Source organism: Pseudophryne corroboree, chromosome 7 (assembly GCF_028390025.1).
Source record: "Pseudophryne corroboree isolate aPseCor3 chromosome 7, aPseCor3.hap2, whole genome shotgun sequence".
NCBI lineage: Eukaryota > Metazoa > Chordata > Amphibia > Anura > Myobatrachidae > Pseudophryne > Pseudophryne corroboree.
Genome location: NC_086450.1, coordinates 402,877,443 through 402,903,916, shown reverse-complemented (window position 1 = coordinate 402,903,916; position 26,474 = coordinate 402,877,443). Strand labels below are relative to the sequence as shown.

Here is a 26,474-nt window from a genome sequence, read left to right as displayed (position 1 = left end):
TGTTTTGTCTCACTTGTATATTATAATGATAAAAAAAATAAATGCAAAATTGGTGACCGCATTATGGTACAACATAATAATGTGAGAACAGCTAAGAGACAAACAATGGCCCGCACACATACGTACTACTGAAAATCTGATTTTGTCTTTACTTACACAAGACTCAACACTGAATCCTTTAGCTTTATAGAGTGTAGACACTTCTTCCAGTTGGAGACAGCAGAGTGTACATACAACCTGGGGTATAATGACAGAATCTGGATTACTGATATATGCACATACAAATTACGTGGAAAGTAGTGACTACCATGAGAGGTGGCGATCTGTCACAGTATGGGTATGTCCCATATTCTACGTTACAGGATTTATTTATTTTTTTACAAGTATATTTATGTCAGTGAAATGCGTTGATCTTCCTTCTGGCAGAGGAATGCGTTGCGTTCAACAATAACTGCATAGAATTTCAGGGCAACTGATCTGGATTCAGGATAACATACCAGCCATTCTGTGCTCCTAACCACATTGTGGGGGCAGCACTAGTACCGGCTGGGGTCTCATTGTTTGGCTCCATCTCTTGCTGTGCTGTGTTCACTTCAGGCTTTAGATGACCAGAATCACTAGCATCAGGAAAACAAAGACAAAAAATAGGATTTTGGTACTTACCAGGTAAATCCTTTTCTTTGAATCCATAGGGGGCACTGGAGTACTCTTGGGATATGGACGGTGCGTAGCAAAGGAAGGCACATTTAAATATTTAAATGAGCAACCCTCCACTTCCCTCCTCCATACTCCCTGGACATTCAGTGTTTTTTACTGAGCCGAATAGGAGCGACAGAGAAGTGAACAATGGAGAATTACTTACATTATAAAATAACTGACAACAATAAAGTTGACACATAACGTTACTGACAACTAAACAGTTGACACTATAACCGATAGAACTTGAAAGTTTAAACCAGTCGGTGAGAATGTGTTACCATAAGATCCCCTGAACTTACCACAAACCAGGTAAAAACTGCTCTGGGTGGGCGTCCAGTGCCCCCTATGGATTCAAAGAAAAGGATTTACCTGGTAAGTACCAAAATCCTATTTTCTTTTTCATCCACTAGGGGTCACTGGAGTACTCTTGGGACGTACCAAAGCTTCCCCCGTGGGCGGGAGAGCTGTTTGGCACCTGTAACACTAGGCGGCCAAAGCTATAAGCTGATGCCGCAACGTATCAAACTTGTAAAAGCGCACCAACGTGTGCACTGCTGGCCATGTAGGGGCACGGCAAAACTGCATCGTAGAAGTCCCACGACCAGCTGCCCATGAAGTTCCCACAGAACGTATGGAATGAGCTGTTACTAATGGAAACAGCTGTAACCTAGCATGAAGGTAAGCTTGACGTATGGTCAGTTTAATCTATATGAATAAGATCTGCTTAGAAGCTGGCCAACCCAGCTTGGCCGCATCAACGTATTCGTCTTACGAAATGTAGACGTTCGGGATACATAAACGTACCACAACCAAAGTTTCATTATTTCCTGTTAACACAGGACCTACTATTGGTTGATTGAACTACTATTGGTTAATTGATGTGAAAAGATGACACTATTTTTGGCAAGAAAGCGGGATTGGTCCGAAGATCCGCTCTGTCATCATGAAACATTAAATACGGTGACTTGCATGACAAGGCACCCAAAGTTGAAACCCGACTTGCCGAAGCTAGGGCTAGAAGAAAAATAATTTTCCAAGTGAAAACTTAATATTCACTTGTTGTAAGGGTTCAAAATATGAAGACTGTAAGAAATCTAAAACCAGATTCAAGTCCCATGGCGCTGTAGGTGGAATGAATGGAGGCTGTACTCTGAGGACACCTTGCAGAAAAGTGTGTACAGACGGCAATAGAGCCAAACGTTTTTGAAATTAAATTGACAAAGCAGATACCTGCACCTTTAGTGTAGATAAACGCAGTCCTCCATCTAACCCCGTCTGTAGAAACAACAAAAGACGGAATAACTTGAAAGATGATGTCGGAAACTTCCGAGCTTCCCACCAACCTATATAGGCACGCCATATTCTGTAATAATGAGCTGCCCTAACCGGCTTCCTAGCTCGTAACATGGTTGGTATAAATTTTCCTAAGAGTGCGGTCTCAATAGCCACCCCGTTAAACGCCGCCGCGCTAACTTGGGGAGCGGACAAACACCTCGGGGCGGCAGCGGAAGCTGGCCGCCCCGCTCACATACCTGCACGTAGTAGCTGCTGGCCCTGGTATGGTTAAGTTGTTTGGTCCTGAATTGGACGCATGGATTGCTGAGGCTACGGGAGGAAAGTCTGTTTTCTTACCATTGCCTCTACCGGTAGCAAGAAGGAGGTACGCTGGACCTGCGAGTAGTCTGCGAAGATCCGAGAACCAAGCTCTCAGAGACCAATGAGGCGCTACTAGTATGACTGTGGCGGACTTTCTTGTGATCCGTTTTAGCAACCAAGTGGAGGAGTGGAAACGGTGGAAATAGATACACGAGGCTGTACAGCCACGCGATTGTGAGCATCCGCCGCCACTGCCGTTGGATCTGGCGTTCTGGACACATACTGGGCGTTTGGTGATTGTGGCGAGATGCCATCAGGTCCACTTGAGGGTAACCCCACCTCTGGACCAACATTTGAAACACCTTTGGATTTAATGCCCATTCTCCTGGATGAAAATCCCGACGACTGAGATAATCGGCCTCCCAGTTGCCCACTGCCGGAATGAACACTGCCGACAATATCACTTGGTGATGCTCGGGCCAAATGAGGATTCAAGCTACTTTCCGCATTGCCATGCGGCTTCTCGTTCCTCCTTGTTTGTTGTATGCGACCGTCGTCGCGTTGTCTGACTGCACCTGGACAGACTGAAACCGAAGCATGTGCACTGCTTGTCGGAGCGCATTGTAAATTGCCCGTAGTTTCAGGACATTTATAGACAGCAATCTATTGTGATCCGCACAGAGACTCTGGAGCTGATAATTTTGAACTACAGCTCCCCAACCTCTGAGTCTAGAGTCCGTCATTAGAACTATCCAATGACCGGCGCTGAATTGTGCGGTTAGATTGTGTACTTTGAGCCACCAGATTAGAGATACTCTGGGCCGTGGCGACAACCTCCCCCTGTGGTGAATCTGCAGATGCGAGCCCAACCATTGTGCGAGCACCTCCAGTTGAAAAGGACGTGAGTGAAACCTTCCGAACTGAATCGCTTCGAAAGCCGTCACCCTTGTGCCTAAGAGGCGAATGCACAAATGTACCGAGACTGAGCGTGCTTGAGCACGAATTGTCTGTACTTTATGTTTTGGTAGGTAATTTCTTTGATCTACCGTATGGAGAATCATTTCTAGGAATTTAAGTGATTGAGACGAATTCAGAAGTGATATCTTGAATCTGACAATTCCACCGTGTTGAACTAGGTCATTGTATGTTAGTAATATTTGTTGAACTAGAGCTGTGATGAGAAGGTTATCTAAGCACAGAACCATTATCACCAGCCGGGATCTGAGAATAACTTATCCCAGACATCACCCCCGTGACAACCCGAGGCGCTGATGAGAAACCAAACAGGAGAGTTTGAATGATGGACTGCCCACGTCTAATTATGCCAGATGTAGTGGCAAAATTTTGAATACGCAAAAACGCATTCTTGACTTCTAGGGAGAATATGATTTCAATGGTTGTAAACCTGCAATCACTGACCGCATGAATTCCACTGATTGAGCCACTTTTGGCATATAACAGTCGGCTGGGTGCGGTACTACAAACAAAATTGTAATACCTTGAATCTAGGAGCCACTGAATTGCGGTCTACAGAACTGCCTTTTTGTCTTCTGACACAGGCCGGCTAGTCTTGGATGTAGCCTTGACAAACCACAACAAAGGTGGTAGACAATGGAACTCTATGTGTGATTGAACACTAATTATGTAACCGCCGATCTGTAACCGCAGATCTGTGGATTTCAGTAATAATGTCGAATGAGACATCCGAAGAATTGCTTGCCCAAAAGACGAAACAAGACAATTAAAAAACCTTGCCATGCCATTGGCTTGGCAGCAGCCATTCTGTCTGAACGACGGTTAAACCACGTTCTCGAGCACGTGTCGTGTGTTGTAGAACAACTGGAAAAGACTGAGGTTAAAAAGATTTGAACCCTGGTGCAGTTTTCCTTGTAAGAACTGGTGTGGCAATGGCTGTAAATAGACTCTCACACCGGAGCGTAAGAACTGAAAACGTTCTAATTTAGGAGTAAAGAACACATTTTCGTGTAAGGCCACGCAAAGCGTCTGTCCACTACAAAGAGTGATGACGGACTACGAGAACTAACATGGCTGACAGCTATAGCAGACATGCGTAAATTCTCAGGCGATATACCAATGTAAGTAACAAGCCGTCGAAACTGATTTGAGGCCAGAACTGGCTATTAACTACGTCTGCGACTATAATGTCGGTAACCCAAACCCCAACTACAGCATAACCATTGTCTTTAGCATAGGTGGAATGTCCACTCTGACTAGTTATTAAGTGTAGGTGCAGGCGGGACCAAGACAGTTTTGACACCAAGAAATGCTGTCATAGCCTCTGGTATATTGAATGGCTTAATAATAGAATTAGAACTATGAACCCACACACACCCGCACAGGTGCTCGCTGCGTTCTATCGTATAGGAACGCTTGCATCTGAACTAGGTTCCTTAGTGGCATTAAAAACTCAGAACCTTGCGTCTGGTATTGAATCTTTTTGTACCACACAGCCGATGTTAGCATGCGCCCTTGATGGGTACTGTTTTCTTATTATATATTATCAGTTACTTAAATAGCGCAGACATATTCCGCAGCGCTCTCACAGATAATACATAACCCTCCAGATGAGCCTGTGACTATGTTATAAACAGTTAGATGTAGCCGCTCAAAAAGGATTAGGATATATATCCGGATGCTTACTGGTATTCCCACTGTGCACGTGGACCCTTAGATAAGTAACGTGCACATAACTAGAAAAGAATTGCTGCACACTTTCTTGTGACAGAAAATTCCTAACACCACCCCTGCTCCTCTAGTGGGGAAGTGTTGTAGAACAGCAGAAAAAAATTCCTGGATAAAGAACCAGGAAATGGAGTTAAAATGGTGTCCAGCCATGTGCTTAGTGCCATGTGCTTTCACAAATCTTAAGTATAAGAAAAAATAACCAATATTGAGCATTTTCAATTTACAGTAATATTAGTTACAACAGATCAGGCATACATTACATATTACCGCCTATATACATATGTAGTATACTCCTATACTACAATATCCATAGTGAATCCCTATGCATATTTTAGTTCTAACATAATATGCATATTCTTGATAACATTGCACCTCGTGCTGCTGTATAATCATTCCCCCTTGTGTCCTGCGATCTCCCTGTGCAGCCGTAGTGCTGTTCCCTTCTCCCTCACCATAGCTAGCAGAGGAGAGCCGGGGAGCCGGAGAGCAGCGGGGGACGGAGGTAGAAGCCCAGCGGCGGCAGCCTGTCTGTCCGCGGCTGGGCTGAATAGCGGGCAGCGGGAGTGCACTGTGATCAGTGTGTTCCCGCTGAGATAATCATCCCCCCTTGCAACGTGCGGCCAGAGCACCGGGCGGACAGTTAGGCACGGGCGTCTAGGTAGCGGCGGCCAGCGGGGAACATGGAGCGGGCGGCCAGCAGGGTGTATGTAGCGGCGTCCCGCGGGGTCTGTAGCGGCGGCCAGCGGGGAGCATGGAGCGGGCGGCCAGCGCGGAAGACCACGCTCCCAGCACCTGCTGTGTGTCTGGGAGCGTGCAGTACTGGGGGAGTACACTAACCTTGCGGAAGCTGTGGAAGCTAACCGCACGATGCAGTCTCTCCTTCGTCTTGTGGCAGCAGCGCTGAAAGCGCCTGTGAAAAAAATTACGACTCCTCTAAAATCTCCTCCACCCAGCTGGAGGAGAGGGCCGCTCAATCCTGGACCCTCACTTCTCTGTAAGTGGGGAAAGGACCGCATGCTGCCTGGCTGACACGGCCGTGCTTTTCCTGCAAGCGCCCACGTGTCAGCAGCGGCTGGAGGCAGTACAATTCCGGACCCACACTTTTTAGTAAGTGGGGAAGGTATTGTCTGTAAAATCAATCAAAAATGATAAAAAGTAAAATCAAACGTGAGCTTTCAGCTCATGATGTGCTTCCTTGAGGCACATAAAAACACTGAATGTCCAGGGAGTATGGAGGAGGGAAGTGGAGGGTTGCTCATTTAAATATTTAAATGTGCCTTCCTTTGCTACGCACCGTCCATATCCCAAGAGTACTCCAGTGACCCCTAGTGGATGAAAAAGAAATGTGATTACACATTAAACATCTCTTTTCAAGTAATTCTTAGTACAAAACTGTAGCTAAAATATTTTGTTTTTGTTAAGACCCTACTCTCCCACTGTAGCCCTGAGTGGTTGTGTGTAGACCTACTTTAAGTATGATTGTACCTGCAGAGCCTTCCATTCGCTACTGGTGCTGGATCAGTGAAGACATGCTCTGTTAGGGGTCCCGGTCGCACCTGTGTTGGCTCTGCTTCATTAGTCGAGGACTCTGGAACCTCCAGAGCTTCTGTAGCTTCTTCTGCTGATTGGTGCTGGTTGAGTTTTCCATTACTTACCGTAGAGACCTCCCCTAGTAGGAAAGACCATTGAAATGTTTCATTATCACTACACAAGGCCTTGTAGAAGTGACATACTCATAGCTTTAACAATAGGTTACTTAAGGACCACAAGATAACTCTGTGTTCATTTGACAACTAAATAAAGCTGTCAAATCAAAGCTGACAAACCTGGTGAACATTTTAAAAATCATGGTAACTCGACTCCTACTTGTAGGGACAACCATTCATGAGAATGCAGCCTGTGTGTACACTAGTAAGTAAGTGCCCCATGCCTGGGTGATGTCATTACTTCCAAGTGCATTAACAGGTGGAGCACTGGTACAAAATGGCCGCCATCACCGGGAATAGGCAACAGGTATACTTTCATTTCCAACGGGGAATTAAGTAACCAACATCACTAACCTCGACTCTTGTCCAGTACTGGGGTGTCACCGCGAGAAGAACAATTGCTCCGCGGCACATTGCATCTAGTTGCGCACCCTACAATAGTGATTCCTGCCAAGACTCCATCAGTGTCACCTGAGTCCTCTGGGTTAACATCGCCCTCCAGGAAAATCTCACCCGGTGGGTAATCACTGTCGCTGGCAGCTGCAGAACACAAAATGACAGGGTGAAGATGTAGCCGAGCTCCATAGGAGGAGAACCTAGTAAAAGTAAAAGTACAGGCTGCTAATTATTATCCTTTAATTTGCACAACTGCAGTATATTATCCCGCTCCGCAAGTACAAACTGCTAACAGAGGAAAAGCTATTACATGATGGGGCATAGCAGCAAGATTGTAGTCTTACCCTAGTACGCCTAACACATCCAATTCAGTCATCCCAGGCCTCATCTCCTCCAGCTGCTATTTATTTCTCTACATGTGTAGCTATTCCGTCTACTAAATATGTCATATCTTATTAGCCCCAATGTGTGGAAAGAGAACAACCCCTGAGCCAGAACCGTATCAGATATACCGCTGTCAGGAGTAGTGTCGGACTTAGAGGCAGGAGGAATATAATCTCAGTACAGTCACTACTCCTCAGACTTCTCACTGTGTGATCTTCCCTGATGCAGCGGCCTGTCTTCCACTCTTGTGTTTGTTACATGCGGACTGAAGAGCTGAGATTGAACACAGATTTATATACTGACCTGCAACACTCACAGACTGCTGGTTATTGTTTTTATTCTAGCCATGCTCCTGATTGGCCCCAGCATGTTTGACACTGCCTGCTATTCTCCTGAGCTCTCCTGTCTGACATTGCCACCAACCCAGATTGTTTGCTGACTACTCTCTGTTGTCACCAGCCCTGACCCTTGCTAATTTACTGCTTTGCTCTTTAGCCATCTGCCCTGACCATGTTGTAATGGTCCCCATACATCTGCGTCTGTGATTCCCCTATCCACAGACACCGCCAACAGGATCTGCCGATCGCAGCCAGCAATGATCGGCGTTCCTTTGGGAAATCGTGGAAATTAAACATGCTAAAAATTCCTGATTCCCGATCTCAACCAAAAAAGGTCGGGATCGGGGTAATGTTTAATATTCCCAATCCCCCGACACAGTCTTCTGGGGATCCACATCTCAGATGTATTGGGGCCATTAGTCGCTTGCTTCTGAATGCTGCTCCATTTTGACTAGCTATCCATTAAGCTTTAATTTAGTATTGATGTGTTCACTCCTCTGGTAGTATGTTCCATACAAATGGATGTGGTATACACACACACACACACACACACACACACACACACACATATACAGTATAATTATTTAATATAATTAAACATAAATTATAGCATCAATCCCCTTATTTAATAGCAATATATATTGAGATGTATACAGTGTGTATAAATTTATATATATATATATATATATATATATATATACTCCTCCCGAAATCACGGCACTGGAGACTGTTTGTATGTGAGCAAATAACTTGTATTCAGGTAGACGCACGTTTCGGAGCTACAGCTCCATCCTCAATACCTTACAAGATCAGTGCCATGATTTCGGGAGGAGTGCATGTGATTTTACACTGCTGCACGGAGACTTGCTGCTGTCTCAGAGTTGGAGTGCCGGCTGCTATGGACTATATATATATATATATTATTTTTTTTAACTCTGTTCCCCTTTTATGTATTCCCTTTCTGCAGCCACACTGCATTCTTATTATCCATTGGTCAAAAGCATGCTGTAGCCTTATAATCTGTCAGCTGTCTCAACTGCTTTGTCATTTTCTTCTTTACCTCAGTAACTGATGCAAAACACGTTCCCATGGGTACAGAATTGACTTTAGGGAAAAGAAAGAAGTCACGCGGTGCTAGGTCTGGTGAGTATGGCGTGTGTTCTAGTACTGCAACCTATTTCTCAGCCAAACACTGCTTCACAGAGAGAGCTGTGTGGGCTGGTACATTGTCCTTATGGAGGATAAATCCATTTTCCCACAACTCTGGTCTCTTTCTTCTGATTCTTTGCCACAAAGTTTCTAGAACAGTATTGTAGTAATGATGATTCGCTGTTCCAAAATGCCTGTACAAATTTGCTTTCAATTGTCATTCAGCTCTGCAGTGATAAGCTTTGGAACGGTCTTAGCACAAACTTTTGTCATGTTAAGATCTTGATACAAAACTTGACTAACAGTTTCTTTGTCAATGTTTACCATTTCTCCTATCATTCGGATTTTGAGTTGAAAGTCAATTTCAAACATTTTTCTCAATTTTTTCCACAGTTTTGTTTGTTTTTGATCTGCAAGGTCTTGTTCTGTCAAGGTCTGTTCATCATCTTGTACATCCTCACAACCATCACTAAATCTTTTGTGCCACTCAAACACACATGCACGTGACATACAATCTGCCCTGTAAGATTTGGTGGGTGTTTTGTTCAAGTGAACTAAAAAAAATAACTTAGCACATTGCTCTACTTTTAAACCAAGCATTTTTAGGATGCACAGGAAAAACACAACTTCTTCGAACACTGTGTGACTGCAAACTATCTGTGTGATAGGGGTGAAACGTGCAAAACCGTTTCGGGATAGTCTAAGGTCAATGTTCCCCACTCCCTTTTACGTAGTATGGTTTATTTTTTACAAGAGTAGTATTGTTTTTTTTAACACACACTGTCTATTTATTCACACACACACACACACACACTAGTTTAACAGACCCAACATATACCGGGTCACCTCAGTCTCCTCTCTCGTTTGGCTCCTCACCATTTCCGGCTGGCCATCATCCCTCTCTGTTGTCCTCCTCCATCCTCTCCCCATTGCAGTTCCGTCCTGAACCCCCTCCGCAACCTTCCTCATTGATGCTCCATCTCCTGATCCCATGTCGTTGCCGCTTCACCCCCCTCCCCCGCTACCATACTTTACGGCCAATCCTCCTCTCCTAAGGCTATCCTGTCTCCCTTGCAGTGGGAGCTGTTGGGCTTGTACCCTGAAGAGATGGGACAGCCATCCACAATTATAGGTATATGTAAACTTGTACTGCTCGCATGAAGTCCAGGGAGCAACGGAATGCCGGTGAGTACACTGCACTCTATAGGACGGTTATGAGTGAAAAATGGAAGCTCATTCTACAGGTTTACACACATAATGGATGCAGGCAGCCAGAATCTCCAGGTCATCAACAAAACTGAGCTTTTCCCTGCACAAGTCTATACTTTGTGACATGAGTCTGATAGGACCTCTGGGTCATGCCTATAACTATTTTATAACCAGTTGCTAATGTGGTTTTTTTAATAATTTTCCTCCAAAGAATGCTGCTTAGTTTAGCTTCATTTATGTCTTACAGTAATCTTCAGCGTGACAGGACTTTTGAGTGTTTAATTACTTGCATCGAATTTGTGTATTTTGATGTTTTAGGACATTGGTAGAAATGTGCTTATACCCACAATATAGTATCAGTCTGTATGTGTGTGTGTAGGACATTACTGCACAATGCTGGCGTGGCAGAACAGGTCTGCGCCACACAGAGATGACAGGTTATGGCCAGTGTACATAGTAGACAGGTTTTGTGTCACTTTCATACCTGGGATACTGGAGATGCACAGCACATGGGCATTGCAAACTGTGAACTGGTCAACCAGAGTGCCCGGCTGGTTGGCATCTATAATCACAACCTTGCTAGTAGATAGTGTGCTGGTTAGGATCCATACACGGCTGGAAGTGGCATCTGCTTCATGAAGCTCCTTGGTCTGCAGAGAGGGAGAAAATGTATTCATCATTATGAGGCAGCATATTGTACACAAGTGGAGTTACATGCCAACATTCAGGATTGGAGAAAAGGTGCAAGATGCCCCCTGCCCCTCAGATGCTCACTCGTCCGCTCTGGCAGTGACACTTCCAGCCTGACACTGACAAGGGTGGGCAGCAGCAGCAGCACTACAGGTGAGCATTTCATTTCAATGATTAAACATCTCCCCTTTCCCCTTTACTTTAAAGCCCATAGGGTGGCAAAGGCACAATCCTGGGGGCGCCAGGAAAAGTAAATACACTAAAGGTTTGATACAGAGTGAGAACTACCCCAGTTTGCGTTGTGTGAATTCCATAAACTTGCCCTGCTCACAGATTACTGGTCTGTATGGTGCAGGTTAGCACAATTCTGGAATGTACACCCACATGTTGAGGGTAGGAGGGTCCCAAAGGTGGGATTCAGGGTCAGGTGAGAAGTGTTATGGCACTGAACATAAGGTGTGATGTAATACATGAGACGTGGTGACATCATCCGACGCTTTCATATATGTGTGACGTATGCCTAAGATAAGCATGGCTCATATGCTACCAGTAGAGATCAGCATGCACCTTCATTGGGATCAGTACGTAATCCCGCTGGACGGGATCCCGGCGGTCGAAATACCGACGCCGGAATCCCGACCACACAATCCCGACAGGGGTGGCGAGCTGAACGCAGCCTCTTGCGGGCTCGCTTCGCTCGCCGCGCTGCGGGCACGGTGCCTCGCTATGCTCGGCACACTATTATATTCTCCCTCTATGGGTGTCGTGGACACCCACGGAGGGAGAATATGTCGGGATTGTGGCGGTCGGGATTCCGGCGTCGGTATTTCGACCGCCGGGATCCCGTCCAGCGGGATGTTGACCGCATCCCCCTTCATTATGTCTATGTGGCCAATTTAATTAGTCAGGTGGTTCCATCAGCTGCATAATGCAGGTTATCCCAGGAGGATTGTTTCTGCCCCATTTTTCACCCCTTAAAGCTGCAAGCAAAAACAAGTGAAGTTTGGCCTCACGAATTACTAGCATCATGTGCAGGCTAAAACAAGAACCTTGTACCTAACTGAATCCGCACCGGACAACAGCTTAGTACATGAAGATCAGTGCTCTGCGGTCATTAACCTCCTCACCTTTTTCTTCTCTGGAGATGTATGCGTGCTCTTACTCTCGCCTTCCACTTCACGGTCGGAAGTCAGAGGATCCCGGCCAGATGCTGGTTTGTTCCCAGTAACAGACTCTTCCTCAAGTGGCTTCCAGCCAGTTAAGTCCACTCCGGCCGCACACCACAGCTGCGGGAGGATCACATCAATCTTTATCTAACTGCAGAGGGCGCTAGAGGAATAAAAGGCTCAGACACAATTAGGGTATGGAATGAACACAGGCTAAGAACGCTACCTTCATAGTGGGGTCTTTTTCCACCAGTGGTCTACAGTAGACGGGCACCGGGACATTTTTCATGCGGTTATCCTCTTGACCTCCATTTGGACTCAGCTGACAGGTCATTAAACAACACAGGAGTTCTGTGAAAATCTTCTCAAATACTAACGGAGCTGGTTACAGTCATAATAAAGTGCACACGTGGCCTACATGGGTTCACTACGGCTGGCCGGCGGTCGGGCTCCCGGCGACCAGCATACCGGCGCCGGGAGCCTGACCGCCGGCTTACCGACAGTGTGGCGAGCGCAAATGAGCCCCTTGCGGGCTCGCTGCACTCGCCACGCTACTGGCACGGTGGCGCGCTACGTGCGCCACACTATTTTATTCTCCCTCTATGGGGGTCGTGGACCCCCACGAGGGAAAATAAGTGTCGGTATGCCGGCTGTCGGGCTCCCGGCGCCGGTATACTGAGTGCCGGGAGCCCGACCGCCGGCATACAGAAGACCACCCGGCCTACATTAAGTAATTCTGGGAGCTGCAATATTTATGAAAAAGCAAATCACTGATTCTCGAGGAATTGGTGCCATCAATGAGGCATTTTGTGCCTCGTGCCTCAGCAATGTCCCCAGTTGCTATTGAATTTATATGGTTAACAGTCGTGCTAGCCACAAAATGGAGAACTTCACTGACTGAAAGCGACGAGTCCACTTCAATATTTTATTACATAATTGTTTTTTTTTCCCAGTGTACTAACTAGGGCCACCAACCTGCTTGTACTTAGCAGGTAAGCTCCACCCACAGGCTTGCAGGCGACCATCATCGTTACGCACGTGTTCCCGCACTTGGCGGTACTGCTCGCGTTTCTGCTCACGGCGAGCTGTGGACGTGCAGTCGCTGAGAAGAGAAGCCACAGTGTTACTCCTCAATCTGGAAGGAGAGAGAAAGGGATAGGGGGGAGCAGACTGTCAGGAGCATGAAGCAAAGCAGCTAGGGTTAGTGGCAATGCATGAGCAATGTTCCTTCTAAGCTACACCATCTATAAATGGAAATGTTAAAAGCTTCATATGATGAAGTATATAGCATTGAGAATCTGCCGTTCAGGACAACCCTGGAATATTCCGACTTGTCAGCTTAGAGGGAACAGTGTGCAAGAGCAATGGCTAAGCAGTGGGGAGCATACGCAGAGACCTTAACAAGGTCCAATCACAGTGCCCGAATCCAAATGTATCCCCAGTGAGCATTGCGAATGGTTTACACTGTTGCCATGGATACAAATTAACCTAGCTGCTATTTAAACCTGGGTAATTAATAATGTCAGTCCAAATGTGTGCCTTCATTAATATGGGTTCAAAGAATGGTATGAATTGATTAGTAGATTAGAATATTTTAAGCAAAAATTAAAGCCAAAACCTGCATGGTAGTAGCTTAATTAGTAAAATGGAAATATTCATTCTGATATATAATTACAGTTGTAGACACATATTTGTAAACAGCAGAAAGTAAACATATATTACACCAACATACCTGCTTTCATAATTAGAACCAAAAACATATCTACTGCACAAATACATTTAATAAATTAAAATAATGAATACAAATCCAGCTAGTTTGACCAGTCTTCCTATTAGGCATGTATTGTTTCATACCGAATATGAAAAATGTTTTTCAATGGAAGCAAAACGCAGCAAAATCTGGTTATAAAATGTTGAATTATTCTACTAATTATTATTAAAAAAAATTGTTCTCACAGTAAAAAGTTTACAAATATTTAATCTTTATATTTTTATATTACTGTATTAAAGTACATATTTAGTAAGGAGTGATATTCTTGTTACTAATCTTAAATGGTGCTCCAACAATCAGCTCCTGTTATTTTTCAAACACATGGCAGTTAGGAGCTGATTGGTTAGAGCACTTAAGATTAGTAACAGTTAATAACAAGAATATCGCTTGTTAACAAATACGCTCCTAAGTTAGTTAAAAATGTAACTCTGATACAAAAAAAATAAGAATTTACTCACCGGTAATTCTATTTCTCGTAGTCCGTAGTGGATGCTGGGCGTCCGTCCCAAGTGCGGACTTCTTCTGCAATACGTTCACTATTTCAAGTCACCATGATTGTGTCTTATTATTGTTTTTTTCTCTGACGTCCTAGTGGATGCTGGGGACTCCGTAAGGACCATGGGGAATAGACGGGCTCCGCAGGAGACTGGGCACTCTAAAAGAAAGATTAGGTACTATCTGGTGTGCACTGGCTCCTCCCTCTATGCCCCTCCTCCAGACCTCAGTTAGGGAAACTGTGCCCGGAAGAGCTGACACTACAAGGAAAGGATTTGGAATCCAGGGTAAGACTCATACCAGCCACACCAATCACACCGTATAACTTGTGATAACCATACCCAGTTAACAGTATGAACAACAACTGAGCCTCAATCAACGGATGGCTCATAACAATAACCCTTTAGTAAGCAATAACTATATACACGTATTGCAGAAGAAGTCCGCACTTGGGACGGGCGCCCAGCATCCACTACGGACTACGAGAAATAGAATTACCGGTGAGTAAATTCTTATTTTCTCTGACGTCCTAGTGGATGCTGGGGACTCCGTAAGGACCATGGGGATTATACCAAAGCTCCCAAACGGGCGGGAGAGTGCGGACGACTCTGCAGCACCGAATGAGCAAACTCAAGGTCCTCCTTAGCCAGGGTATCAAACTTGTAGAACTTAGCAAATGTGTTTGAACCCGACCAAGTAGCAGCTCGGCAAAGCTGTAAAGCCGAGACCCCTCGGGCAGCCGCCCAAGAAGAGCCCACCTTCCTTGTGGAATGGGCTTTTACTGATTTTGGATGCGGCAATCCAGCCGCAGAGTGAGCCAGCTGAATCGTGCTACAGATCCAGCGAGCAATAGTCTGCTTCGAAGCAGGAGCGCCAACCCTGTTGGCTGCATACAGAATAAACAGCGAGTCAGACTTTCTGACTCCCGCCGTTCTGGAAACATAAATTTTCAAAGCCCGGACTACGTCCAGCAACTTGGAATCCTCCAAGTCCCTAGTAGCCGCAGGCACCACAATAGGTTGGTTCAAATGAAACGATGATACCACCTTAGGGAGAAATTGGGGACGAGTCCTCAATTCTGCCCTGTCCATATGGAAGATCAGATAGGGGCTTTTACATGACAAAGCCGCCAATTCTGACACACGCCTAGCCGAAGCTAAGGCCAATAGCATGACCACTTTCCACGTGAGATATTTTAGCTCCACGGTCTTAAGTGGCTCAAACCAGTGGGATTTCAGGAAATCCAACACAACGTTAAGATCCCAAGGTGCCACTGGTGGCACAAAAGGAGGCTGAATATGCAGCACTCCCTTTACAAACGTCTGAACCTCAGGCAGTGAAGCCAGTTCTTTTTGAAAGAAAATGGATAGGGCCGAGATCTGAACCTTTATGGACCCTAATTTGAGGCCCATAGTCACACCTGACTGTAGGAAATGCAGAAAACGACCCAACTGGAGGTCCTCTGTAGGGGCCTTCCTGGCCTCACACCAAGCAACATATTTCCGCCATATGCGGTGATAATGCTTTGCGGTCACATCCTTCCTAGCTCTTATCAGCGTAGGAATTACTTCATCCGGTATACCCTTTTCCGCTAGGATCCGGCGTTCAACCGCCATGCCGTCAAACGCAGCCGCGGTAAGTCTTGGAACAGACAGGGCCCCTGCTGCAACAGGTCCTGTCTGAGAGGCAGAGGCCATGGGTCCTCTGTGACCATCTCTTGAAGTTCTGGGTACCAAGTCCTTCTTGGCCAATCCGGAACAATGAGTATTGTTCTCACTCCTCTTTTTCTTACTATTCTCAGTACCTTGTGTATGAGAGGAAGAGGAGGAAACACATAAACCGACTGGAACACCCACGGAGTTACCAGTGCGTCCACAGCTATCGCCTGAGGGTCCCTTGACCTGGCGCAATATTTTTTTAGCTTTTTGTTTAGGCGGGACGCCATCATGTCCACCTGTGGCCGTTCCCACCGATTTGCAATCTGCTCGAAGACTTCTTGATGAAGTCCCCACTCTCCCGGGTGGAGGTCGTGCCTGCTGAGGAAGTCTGCTTCCCAGTTGTCCACTCACGGAATGAACACTGCTGACAGTGCTTGTACGTGATTCTCCGCCCAACGAAGAATCCTTGTGGCTTCCGCCATCGCCACCCTGCTTCTTGTGCCGCCCTGTCGGTTTACATGGGCGACTGCCGTGATGTTGTCTGACTGAATCAGCTCTGGTTGGTCTCGAAGCAGGGGCTCCGCTTGACTCAGGGCGTTGTATATGGCCCTTAATTCCAGTATGTTTATGTGCAGACGAGTCTCCTGACTTGACCACAGCCCCTGGAAGTTTCTTCCCTGAGTGACTGCCCCCCATCTGCGGAGGCTTGCATCCGTGGTCACCAGGACCCAGTCCTGTATGCCGAACCTGCGGCCCTCGAGAAGATGAGCACTCTGCAGCCACCACAGAAGAGACACCCTGGCCCTCGGGGACAGGGCGATCAGCCGATGCATCTGAAGATGCGATACGGACCACTTGTCCAACAGATCCCACTGAAAGATCCTGGCATGGAACCTGCCGAAAGGAATGGCTTCGTATGACGCTACCATCTTTCCCAGGACTCGCGTGCAGTGATGCACCGACACCTGCTTTGGTTTCAGGAGATCCCTGACCATGGTCACTAACTCCTGAGCCTTCTCCTCCGGGAGAAATACCTTCTTCTGTTCTGTGTCCAGAATCATGCCCAGGAAGGGCAGATGCGTCGTAGGAATCAGCTGCGACTTTGGAATATTCAGAATCCAGCCGTGCCGTGGCAACACTTCCTGAGAGTGCGCTACGCTGACCAACAACTGCTCTCTGGACCTCGCCTTTATGAGGAGATCGTCCAAGTACGGGATAACTGTAACTCTTTGCTTCCGGAGAAGTACCATCATCTCCGCCCAGTGGCGTAACTACTGCCCCCGCAGTCCTCGCGGTGGCTTGGGGGCGAGGGGCTGCGGGGGTGCCACTGACTTTGCACAGATTGACTTGCGGACGAGCGTCCGCATGTCAATCTGCGGTCTCCTTCCCTCCGCTGCTGTAAGGAGGGACACGGAGCGCACATCGCGCGCCTCTCCTGTGTCCCTCCCTGGCTCTCCCCCGGCCAGTCTAATAAAGGAAGTGCCGTTCGTGAGCTCTGATTGGCTCACGAACCGGCACTTCCTTTATTAGACCGGCAGGAGAGCCAGGAGGGACACAGGAGAGGCGCGCTATGCGCTCCGTGTCCCTCCAACACAAAGGAGCGGGGGGGGGGGAGCAGGCACTGTGGGGGAATATCTGGCACTGGGGGCATATACCTGGCACTGTGGGGGGAATATCTGGCACTGGGGGCATATACCTGGCACTGTGGGGGAATATCTGGCACTGGGGGCATATACCTGGCACTGTGGGGGAATATCTGGCACTGGGGGCATATACCTGGCACTGTGGGGAATATCTGGCACTGGAGGCATATACCTGGCACTGTGGGGGAATATCTGGCACTGGGGGCATATACCTGGCACTGTGGGGAAGATCTGGCACTGAGGGCATATACCTGGCACTGTGGGGGAATATCTGGCACTGTGGGGGAAGATCTAGCACTGGGGGCATATACCTGGCACTGTTGGGGAAGATCTGGCACTGGGGGCATATACCTGGCACTGTGGGGGAATATCTGGCACTGGGGGCATATACCTGGCACTGTGGGGGAATATTTGGCACTGGGGGGAGCAGGCACTGAGGGGGCATATGTGGCACTGTGGGGGAATATCTGGCACTGGGGGCATATACCTGGCACTGTGGGGGAATATCTGGCACTGGGGGGAGCAGGCACTGAGGGGGCATATGTGGCACTGTGGGGGAATATTTGGCACTGGGGGGAGCAGGCACTGAGGGGGCATATGTGGCACTGGGGGGGGGGGTATATGTGGCACTGGGGGCATGTACCTGGCACTGTGGGGGAATATCTGGCACTGGGGGCATATACCTGGCACTGTGGGGGAATATCTGGCACTGGGGGCATATGTGGCACTGGGAGCATGGCCCTAGCAACAAGCACTACCCCCTAGCAACGCCCAGTGCATGAAACCCCTGGCAACAAGCATGACACCCAGTGCATGAAACCCCTGGCAACGAGCATGACACCCAGTGCATGAAACCCCTGGCAACGAGCATGACACCCTGAGCATGAAAACCCCTGGCAACGTGCATGGAACAAAGAGCATGAAACCGCTGGCAACAAGCATGACACCCAGTGCATGAAACCCCTGGCAACGAGCATGACACCCTGAGCATGAAAACCCCTGGCACCGTGCATGGAACCAAGAGCATGAAACCCCTGGCAACGAGCAGGTAATTTAAAAGTAATTAGAAGCCTTACTGTAGAACTTAATGTGTAATGGGCATTACGGTGTGTGGCATAATGTATCACGGACATTGCGGTGTGTGTCAATGTGTCAGGCATTACGGTGTGTTGTATACTATATCACGGGCATTGTGGTATGTGGTATAATGTCTCAGGATCATTGTGGTGTGTGTCATACTGTGTCACAGACATTGTATGTGCTATAATGTATCAGGGGCATTGCAGTGTGTAGCATAATGTATAACGGGCATTGCGATTCCTGTCATAATGTGTCACAGGCATTACGGTGTGTGGCATAATGTGTCGGGGGCATTACAGTGTGTGCATATTGTGTCATGTGCATTATTGTGTGTGGCATAATGGCTAAGGCCATTGCAGTATGTGGAATAATGTATACTGGGCATTACTATAAGGAGGAAAAATTACAAATAATGTAAGGGGCATGAATCAGGATTATTTTTCTTTCCTGTGGTGGCTAACGTCTGGGCGTGCAGGTTGCAAAACTGGGGTATAAGGTAGTCTTTTCCTGCAATGCCACACCCCTTTACGCGAAGCCATGCCCATTTCAACGAAGCCACACCCCCTTTTTGGCGGCGCGCGCATATTTGTCTCTTTACTAGAGCCAATTATGGGGGGGGGGGGGGGCGTCGAAGGATTTTTTGGCTTGGGGGAGAAAAATTTCTAGTTACGCCACTGTCTCCGCCATTACCTTGGTAAAGACTCTCGGTGCCGTGGATAGACCAAACGGCAACGTCTGGAATTGGTAATGACAGTCCTGTACCACAAATCTGAGGTACTCCTGGTGGATACCATAAAATCCCCCTCTTCCAGGCTGGCAATGACCGCTCTGAGCGATTCCATTTTGAACCTGAACTTTTTCATGTAAATGTTCAAGGATTTTAAATTTAGAATGGGTCTTACCGAACCGTCCGGTTTCGGTACCACAAACAGTGTGGAATAGTAACCCCTTCCCTGCTGAAGGGGGGGTACCATTATTATCACTTGCTGGAGGTACAGCTTGTGAATAGCCGTCAGGACTATCTCCCTCCCCGTGGGAGAAGCTGGCAAGGCGGATTTTAGGTAACGGTGAGGGGGCGTCACTTCGAATTCCAGCTTGTATCCCTGAGATACAATTTGTATAGCCCAAAATACCACTTGTGAGCGAACCCACTGGTTGCAGAAATTTCGGAGACGCGCCCCCACCGCTCCTGGCTCCTCCTGTGGAGCCCCAGCGTCATGCGGTGGACTAAGTGGAAGCAGGGGAGGACTTTTGTTCCTGAGAACTGGCTGCATGGTGCAGCTTCTTTCCTCTACCCCTGCCTCTGGCAAGAAAGGATGCACCTCTGACTCTCTTGCTTTTTTGAGAACGAAAGGACTGCATTTGGTAATACGGTGCTTTCTTAGGCTGTGAGGAAACCTGTGGCAAGAAAGTCGACTTTCCAGCTGTCGCTGTGGCTACGAGGTCCGAGAGACCGTCCCCAAACAATTCCTCACCCTTATAAGGCAAAACCTCCATGTGTTTTTTAGAGTCGGCATCCCCTGTCCATTGCCGAGTCCATAAGACCCTCCTGGCAGAAATGGACATTGCATTTATTCGAGAGCCCAGCAGGCAAATGTCCCTCTGGGCATCCCGCATATATAAGACGACGTCTTTAATATGGCTAAGTGTTAGCAATACGGTATCCCTGTCCAGGGTATCCAACCCCTCTGACAGAGTATCTGTCCATGCTGCAACAGCACTGCACATCCAAGCTGAAGCAATAGCCGGTCTCAGTAGAGTACCAGAATGTGTATACACAGACTTCAAGATACCTTCCTGCTTCCTATCCGCAGGTTCCTTTAGGGCGGCCGTATCCTGAGACGGCAGGGCCACTCTTTTAGATAAGCGCGTCAGGGCCTTGTCAACCCTAGGGGAGGATTCCCAGCGTAACCTATCCGTTGGCGGGAAAGGGTACGCCATTAGTATTCTCTTGGGAATCACCACTTTCTTGTCAGGGGAAGACCACGCTTCTTCACATAACTCATTTAATTCATGTGACGGGGGAAAAGTCACTGGCTGCTTTTTCTCCCCAAACATATTTACCCTCTTGTCAGGGACAGGGTCAGCCTCTGAAATGTGTAATACATTTTTCATTGCAATAATCATGTATCGGATGGCCTTAGTCATTTTGGGCTGTAATAGTGCCTCATCCTCGTCGACGCTGGAGTCGGACTCCGTGTCGACATCTGTGTCAACCAACTGAGATAGTGGGCGTTTTTGAGACGCTGACGGCCTCTGAGGCGCCTGGGCAGGCCCGTGTTGAGAGCCCGGCTGTCCCTCAGCAGCAACATAATCAAATCTCTTATGTAATGAGTTTACATTGTCATTTAAGACCTTTCACATATCCATCCAATCAGGTGTCGGCACCGACGGGGGCGACACCACATTTATCTGCACTTGCTCCGCCTCCACGTAACTCTCCTCATCAAACATGTCGACACAGCCGTACCGACACACAGCACACACACAGGGAATGCTCTGACTGAGGACAGGACCCCACATGGTCTTTGGGGAGACAGAGAAAGAGTATGCCAGCACACACCACAGCGCTATATACACAGGGATACACACTACCAGAAGTGAATTTTTCCCAATAGCTGCTGTATCAATACACCTTTTGCCTAAATGTATGTGCCCCCCCCTCTCTTTTTACCCTCTTAGTGCCAGGAGACTGCAGGGGAGAGCCTTGGGAGCGTCCTTCCAGCGGAGCTGTGAAGAGAAATGGCGCTGGTGTGCTGAGGAAGAAGGCCCCGCCCCCTCAGCGGCGGGCTTCTGTCCCGCTGTTTCTGACTAAAAAAATGGCGGGGTTTTAACACATATACAGTCACAGACTGTATTATGTGTCTTTTTTATGCCAAAGGTATTCTTATTGCTGCCCAGGGCGTCCCCCCCCAGCGCCCTGCACCCTACAGTGACCGGAGTGTGTGGTGTGCAGTGGGAGCAATGGCGCACAGCTGCGGTGCTGTGCGCTACCTTAATGAAGACAGGAGTCTTCAGCCGCCGATTTCATCACCAACTTCTGATCTTCTGGCTCTGCGAGGGGGACGGCGGCGCGGCTTCGGGAACGGACGACCGAGGACCTTTGCCTGTGTTCGAACCCTCTGGAGCTAATGGTGTCCAGTAGCCTAAGAAGCGCAACCTAGCTGTGAACAGGTACGTTTGCTTCTCTCCCCTCGGTCCCTCGTAGCAGTGAGTCTGTTGCCAGCAGATCTCACTGAAAATAAAAAACCTAACAAATACTTTCTTTCTAGCAAGCTCAGGAGAGCCCACTAGGTGCATCCAGCTCTGGCCGGGCACAGATTCTAACTGAGGTCTGGAGGAGGGGCATAGAGGGAGGAGCCAGTGCACACCAGATAGTACCTAATCTTTCTTTTAGAGTGCCCAGTCTCCTGCGGAGCCCGTCTATTCCCCATGGTCCTTACGGAGTCCCCAGCATCCACTAGGACGTCAGAGAAAAAAACAATAATAAGACACAATCATGGTGACTTGAAATAGTGAACTGCTTAAACACAATGGTCTATTGGGTCTATTTACTAAGCCTTGGATGGAGATAAAGTACCAGCCAATCAGCTCCTAACTGCCTTGTCACAGGCTGGGTTTGAAAAATGACAGCTAGGAGCTGATTGGCTGGTACTTTATCTCCGTTCACTTTATCTCCATCCAAGACTTAGTAAATAGACCCCTATGTTTTGTTATTCAAGTATCACATTCAGGCCAATTAATTAGTTACTTGGTGGTAGGACTTCTCTCTAGGAGGACTATCCAGCCATACAGAAACACGGCAAAAGACGTTCATGTAACACCCAAGTGTGAAAAACACATATACACACACATACAGTATACTCACAAGGCAAGAGAGGAGAGGCCAGCTCCAGATTGCTTTACCCATGTATTACAAGTACCTATGACATGCCGAAATGTGCATCCCTCCATTTCAAGGGGGCAGTGTCTGTGCACAAAGATCATTATACTTACTCATCAGGGAAGAATTCGATTGTGCGCCCCCCAGTGGAGATCTGGCACATGGTGTGGCTGCGCCGTTGACTGAAGCCAGCAGGAGTAGGGGACTTGTAGTGGATGTTGACAGGGGGGTATGTTCTCTTTGCAGGGGGAGGACTGGATGAAGAACTGAACAGCCTGCTGAAGCTGAAAACAGAGACAGGCAAATAATGTGTTGCTTACATGAATATATTATTATTATTATGTCTGTTGAAGTCTAAAGGTGGGCACACACTAGGTGATGTGCTCAGTGAGCGACCTTTTTTCCTACTGAAGAACTTGATTATCTGGAAATCAGACGTCTTCTGTATACTTTTCCACGGACGCGTTTCGTACCTTCTATTGCATTTCAATGTAATATGAAACCTTCACACACATAAGGTCAAAGGAAAGTCCCGATATCCAATTGCTGTCATGACTAATTTAGGCAACAAAAGAGGCTAAACCCATCAGTATGTTAGGAGAACAACTTAAAAGTTTCCATTAATGAAAGGAGAAACCCAAAATCCAAAGCAGGCTGTTGCTCTTTTCATCAGTGCACATTTTCAAAAGCGCGGCACAAATTATTTTTAGAGGAGGTGATCCAAAGAATAGTTACATAGACATGCACCAAGAAAGGCTGGACAAGCGGTCCACATGTGCATATAATACTCCTGGGGGGGGGGGGGGGGCACATAAAATTCTCATGACTCATAAACAGTGGGGCAAAGGAGCTCCACAAACCACAACATCGCTATCATTTCTCTGCACCCCATAGATGTGCTTAGGAAAAGTAGTGATGTTTGGCCACAGTAATATATGGTGATTTGCGCAGCCAAATGTTACAGCAAAAATACACGCACACCCTCTCCCCCCTCCAAGAAATTTCCAGTTCATGCAACTGCTGAGCAGGATTCTGGGTACAGACAAAAAGCAGTATATATATGTATATCTTGGGGCATAAAAAAATCTGCACTCATCTAATTAGAGCGGTGCAGCTGTCAAAAATATCCTCACTTATACATGTCAGACTGTCACACACGTACAAGACACATTCATACTTACAACTGCCAGATCGTGGATTTCTTTTTCTCCTGCACGGACGGATGTTCCCTCGAGGCCCTGGAATGAGACAGACGTTTGTGCCAATAGCAGTAATTACAGGTTAAAATAACAGTCATAGTAAGTACTTCTGTATGGATCTTACAACCTGTATCTTGATTAGGTGACCTAAACTCAATTAGCAGGTGGTTAGTGGTGTCACTGACGGACAAGCAACGGATTTCATGGAACTCACAAAGGAGTAAACAAAAAAAGAGAAAAGGAAAAAGTGATAGTGACATTTCCCCCAGCCACCCACAGAGAACGTGACATTACTAATGTGCAAGCAGTTTGTGCCAGAATGTAGCCTATGGGTGGTGGGCGTTCCGCTTCTGGAGGAATCCAAAAATTTTCTCAAACACTTTGCTGGAATTACTATACAATTGGACACCATATTCTATTATGACAACCTTATTTACAATGCATTTGGGACTTTGAAGGACTTTGATGGTCCTTCCACACTTGAAAAAGGACTATGGATATGAATCAGGGGTTACCTCTCATTGTTGTTTTATACATTTATTTATGTTTCAACATCTTACTGTGTGTTTTTGATGGTATTTTAAGTGAAATAAATCTGCTTCTTTGCAGAACCATTTTTTTTCTTCTTATATTAAACCTATAAACATACAGTATCCCATTGTTTTTGGGTAAACAGGTATTATAGGAACACTAGGTTCTAAAAGGAAGTAGAACAATACCATAATTGTTACACATAGAAAACCTCGCACCTAGAATAATTCCATAACCATTCTTTTGGAACTCAGCGCCCAATATATCCATCTTTTCTTTTGTTGTTTATGTATTTTATCAAGGAAGGTGTACCATGATTGAAGGTGATATAGGCTTTTTTCCAATTTACTGTGCAACATTGTAGTCCCTTTCACATATCAACAGTACAATTTAAGAACACCAAATACTTTTAATATGGCCACTAATAGACTTCTATACTGTTATCATATAGTAGATTGTCTTTTCTGGGGGTACAGGTAGATTTCTCCATTTTCACCTATACTTAACATGTGAAAAACCAGCAAGCATTATTGGGTGAAACACTTAACACCCATTTTGCAATTGGATTGCATGCAGTAGCGGATCTTGCCACGGGCAAGCAGGACTTTTGCCCGGGGCGCCGCCTTCCGGAGGGCGCTGGCGCCATCCGGAGGGCGCCGCACCGTGGCAAGATCCGCCACTGCTGTGCCCTCCGCTGCCCGCTGTGTCCCCCGGCTGTGAGCTTTGTCCCCTGTGAAGGGAACTAGACGCGTAGCGTCTAGTTTCCCTTCTAGGAGAGGACCTTTGCTGAGCGGTGCGCGATGACATCATCGCGCACCGCACAGCAAAGGTCCTCTCCACGAAGGGAACAAGACGCGTAGCGTCTAGTTTCACTTCGTGGATAGGACCTTTTGCTGTGCGGTGCGCTTAGTGACCTTATTGTGATATGAAATACTTTCTTCTCGGACAGTTCCCAGTTGTGGTTATGGACATGACAATTAGCACTACCCAATGAATACCCACTACCAGAATCATACAGTACAGCAATGACAAATGGACCAGCACATCCTTAAATATATGGGAAACAGCCAATTTGGTCAAAAAGCTAAAAAACAATGAAAACCAATATTAGTGTTGTTGGCCTTTCTATGAAACAGTAATTTTGTATAACGTACGGCTTTCATTTAATGGTAATAACTGTTGATATTTGTGTATATTAATAGCATATTCACAATTGGGTACGCACTAATATTTCTTTCAATTGCCACTAGCATTGTGAAGCATGGCACAGCTTACTTCCAACGAGTGCACTACTGCCATCTTCTGTAACCGGCACAATGTGCCAATGCCATCCAGCGCAGCCAATCACAAGCAAAAGTCACAGATATCAGCAGATGAACTTATGTTTCTAGGGATAACAATCTGTACATTGGTAAGTGTCATCCATAGATCAAACTTCTGGTCTTTGAACTTATCAGGCCTTATGGTATAGACAGGGGGCGCCAGACGTGTTATAAATGAGAAAAGGAAGGTTAATGTATCACTAGCTATCACCTGATCATCTCTGTCCACCGGACAGCCTCCTGCAGTTCCATGAGCCTCTCCTTGTACTGGTTCCTCTCCATCAGGACACGAGCCATCTCCACGCGTGTGAACCTCCTGCGCTGTGCGATAGGGATGTTATCTTGCAGGGGCGAGGAGCTCTAATGGGATATGCAAGAGACAAATAAATCCATATATAATGGATCTGCTTCCTATGTAAAACACAGTATCAATAATGGAGTTGTGTTTTTGTGATCATATATGTTCTTACTTGTAGTTATTGTATGGCGGAGCCTATGGATTGTAGAGCAGGTGTTGGCATGCTAAGACTAATAAACAAGCAGGACTCGGCAGGTTACCCCAAAGCAGCCACATCACAAGTGCTTGATATTGTCCTTTACAATTCGCTTATTGTGCACCTTTCCCATTGTAAGGGAAGTCTACTACTTACAGGGCACCGGATGAGCACTGTTATTCTACACAACGGCCCGATCTACATTTGCTTTTCAAACTACAAGGCTGATTCCAAGTCACAAGTAATGCGGTCGGAATTCTGGGCATCAGCCGCGAATATATTACAAACTGAATGCTAATGTGACTATCTGCCTGTAATCCGTGTCGTACGAATCTACACAATGGCACCGTCCTAGCCCT

The 26,474-nt window shown here is 46.8% G+C and overlaps 1 protein-coding gene across 8 annotated transcripts in view; it reads right to left on the bottom strand.

Moving 5' to 3' along the window:
* The window catches only part of MAPK8IP3 (mitogen-activated protein kinase 8 interacting protein 3), a 184,579-nt gene that overhangs the window by 20,783 nt on the left and 137,322 nt on the right, over nucleotides 1-26,474 (bottom strand). For 6 of the 8 annotated variants that reach the window (XM_063934640.1, XM_063934643.1, XM_063934641.1 and 3 more), the window contains 11 exons: nucleotides 25,833-25,981; nucleotides 23,751-23,807; nucleotides 22,683-22,853; nucleotides 13,015-13,174; nucleotides 12,266-12,361; nucleotides 12,001-12,159; nucleotides 10,668-10,833; nucleotides 7,062-7,247; nucleotides 6,487-6,670; nucleotides 498-617; nucleotides 157-237 (listed from right to left, as the gene is read on the bottom strand). In XM_063934640.1, coding sequence (XP_063790710.1) covers nucleotides 157-237; nucleotides 498-617; nucleotides 6,487-6,670; nucleotides 7,062-7,247; nucleotides 10,668-10,833; nucleotides 12,001-12,159; nucleotides 12,266-12,361; nucleotides 13,015-13,174; nucleotides 22,683-22,853; nucleotides 23,751-23,807; nucleotides 25,833-25,981 — 1,529 coding nt within the window. The remainder of the gene's footprint in view (nucleotides 1-156; nucleotides 238-497; nucleotides 618-6,486; nucleotides 6,671-7,061; nucleotides 7,248-10,667; nucleotides 10,834-12,000; nucleotides 12,160-12,265; nucleotides 12,362-13,014; nucleotides 13,175-22,682; nucleotides 22,854-23,750; nucleotides 23,808-25,832; nucleotides 25,982-26,474) is intronic. The other 2 variants (XM_063934642.1, XM_063934647.1) reach the window with 1 other exon arrangement.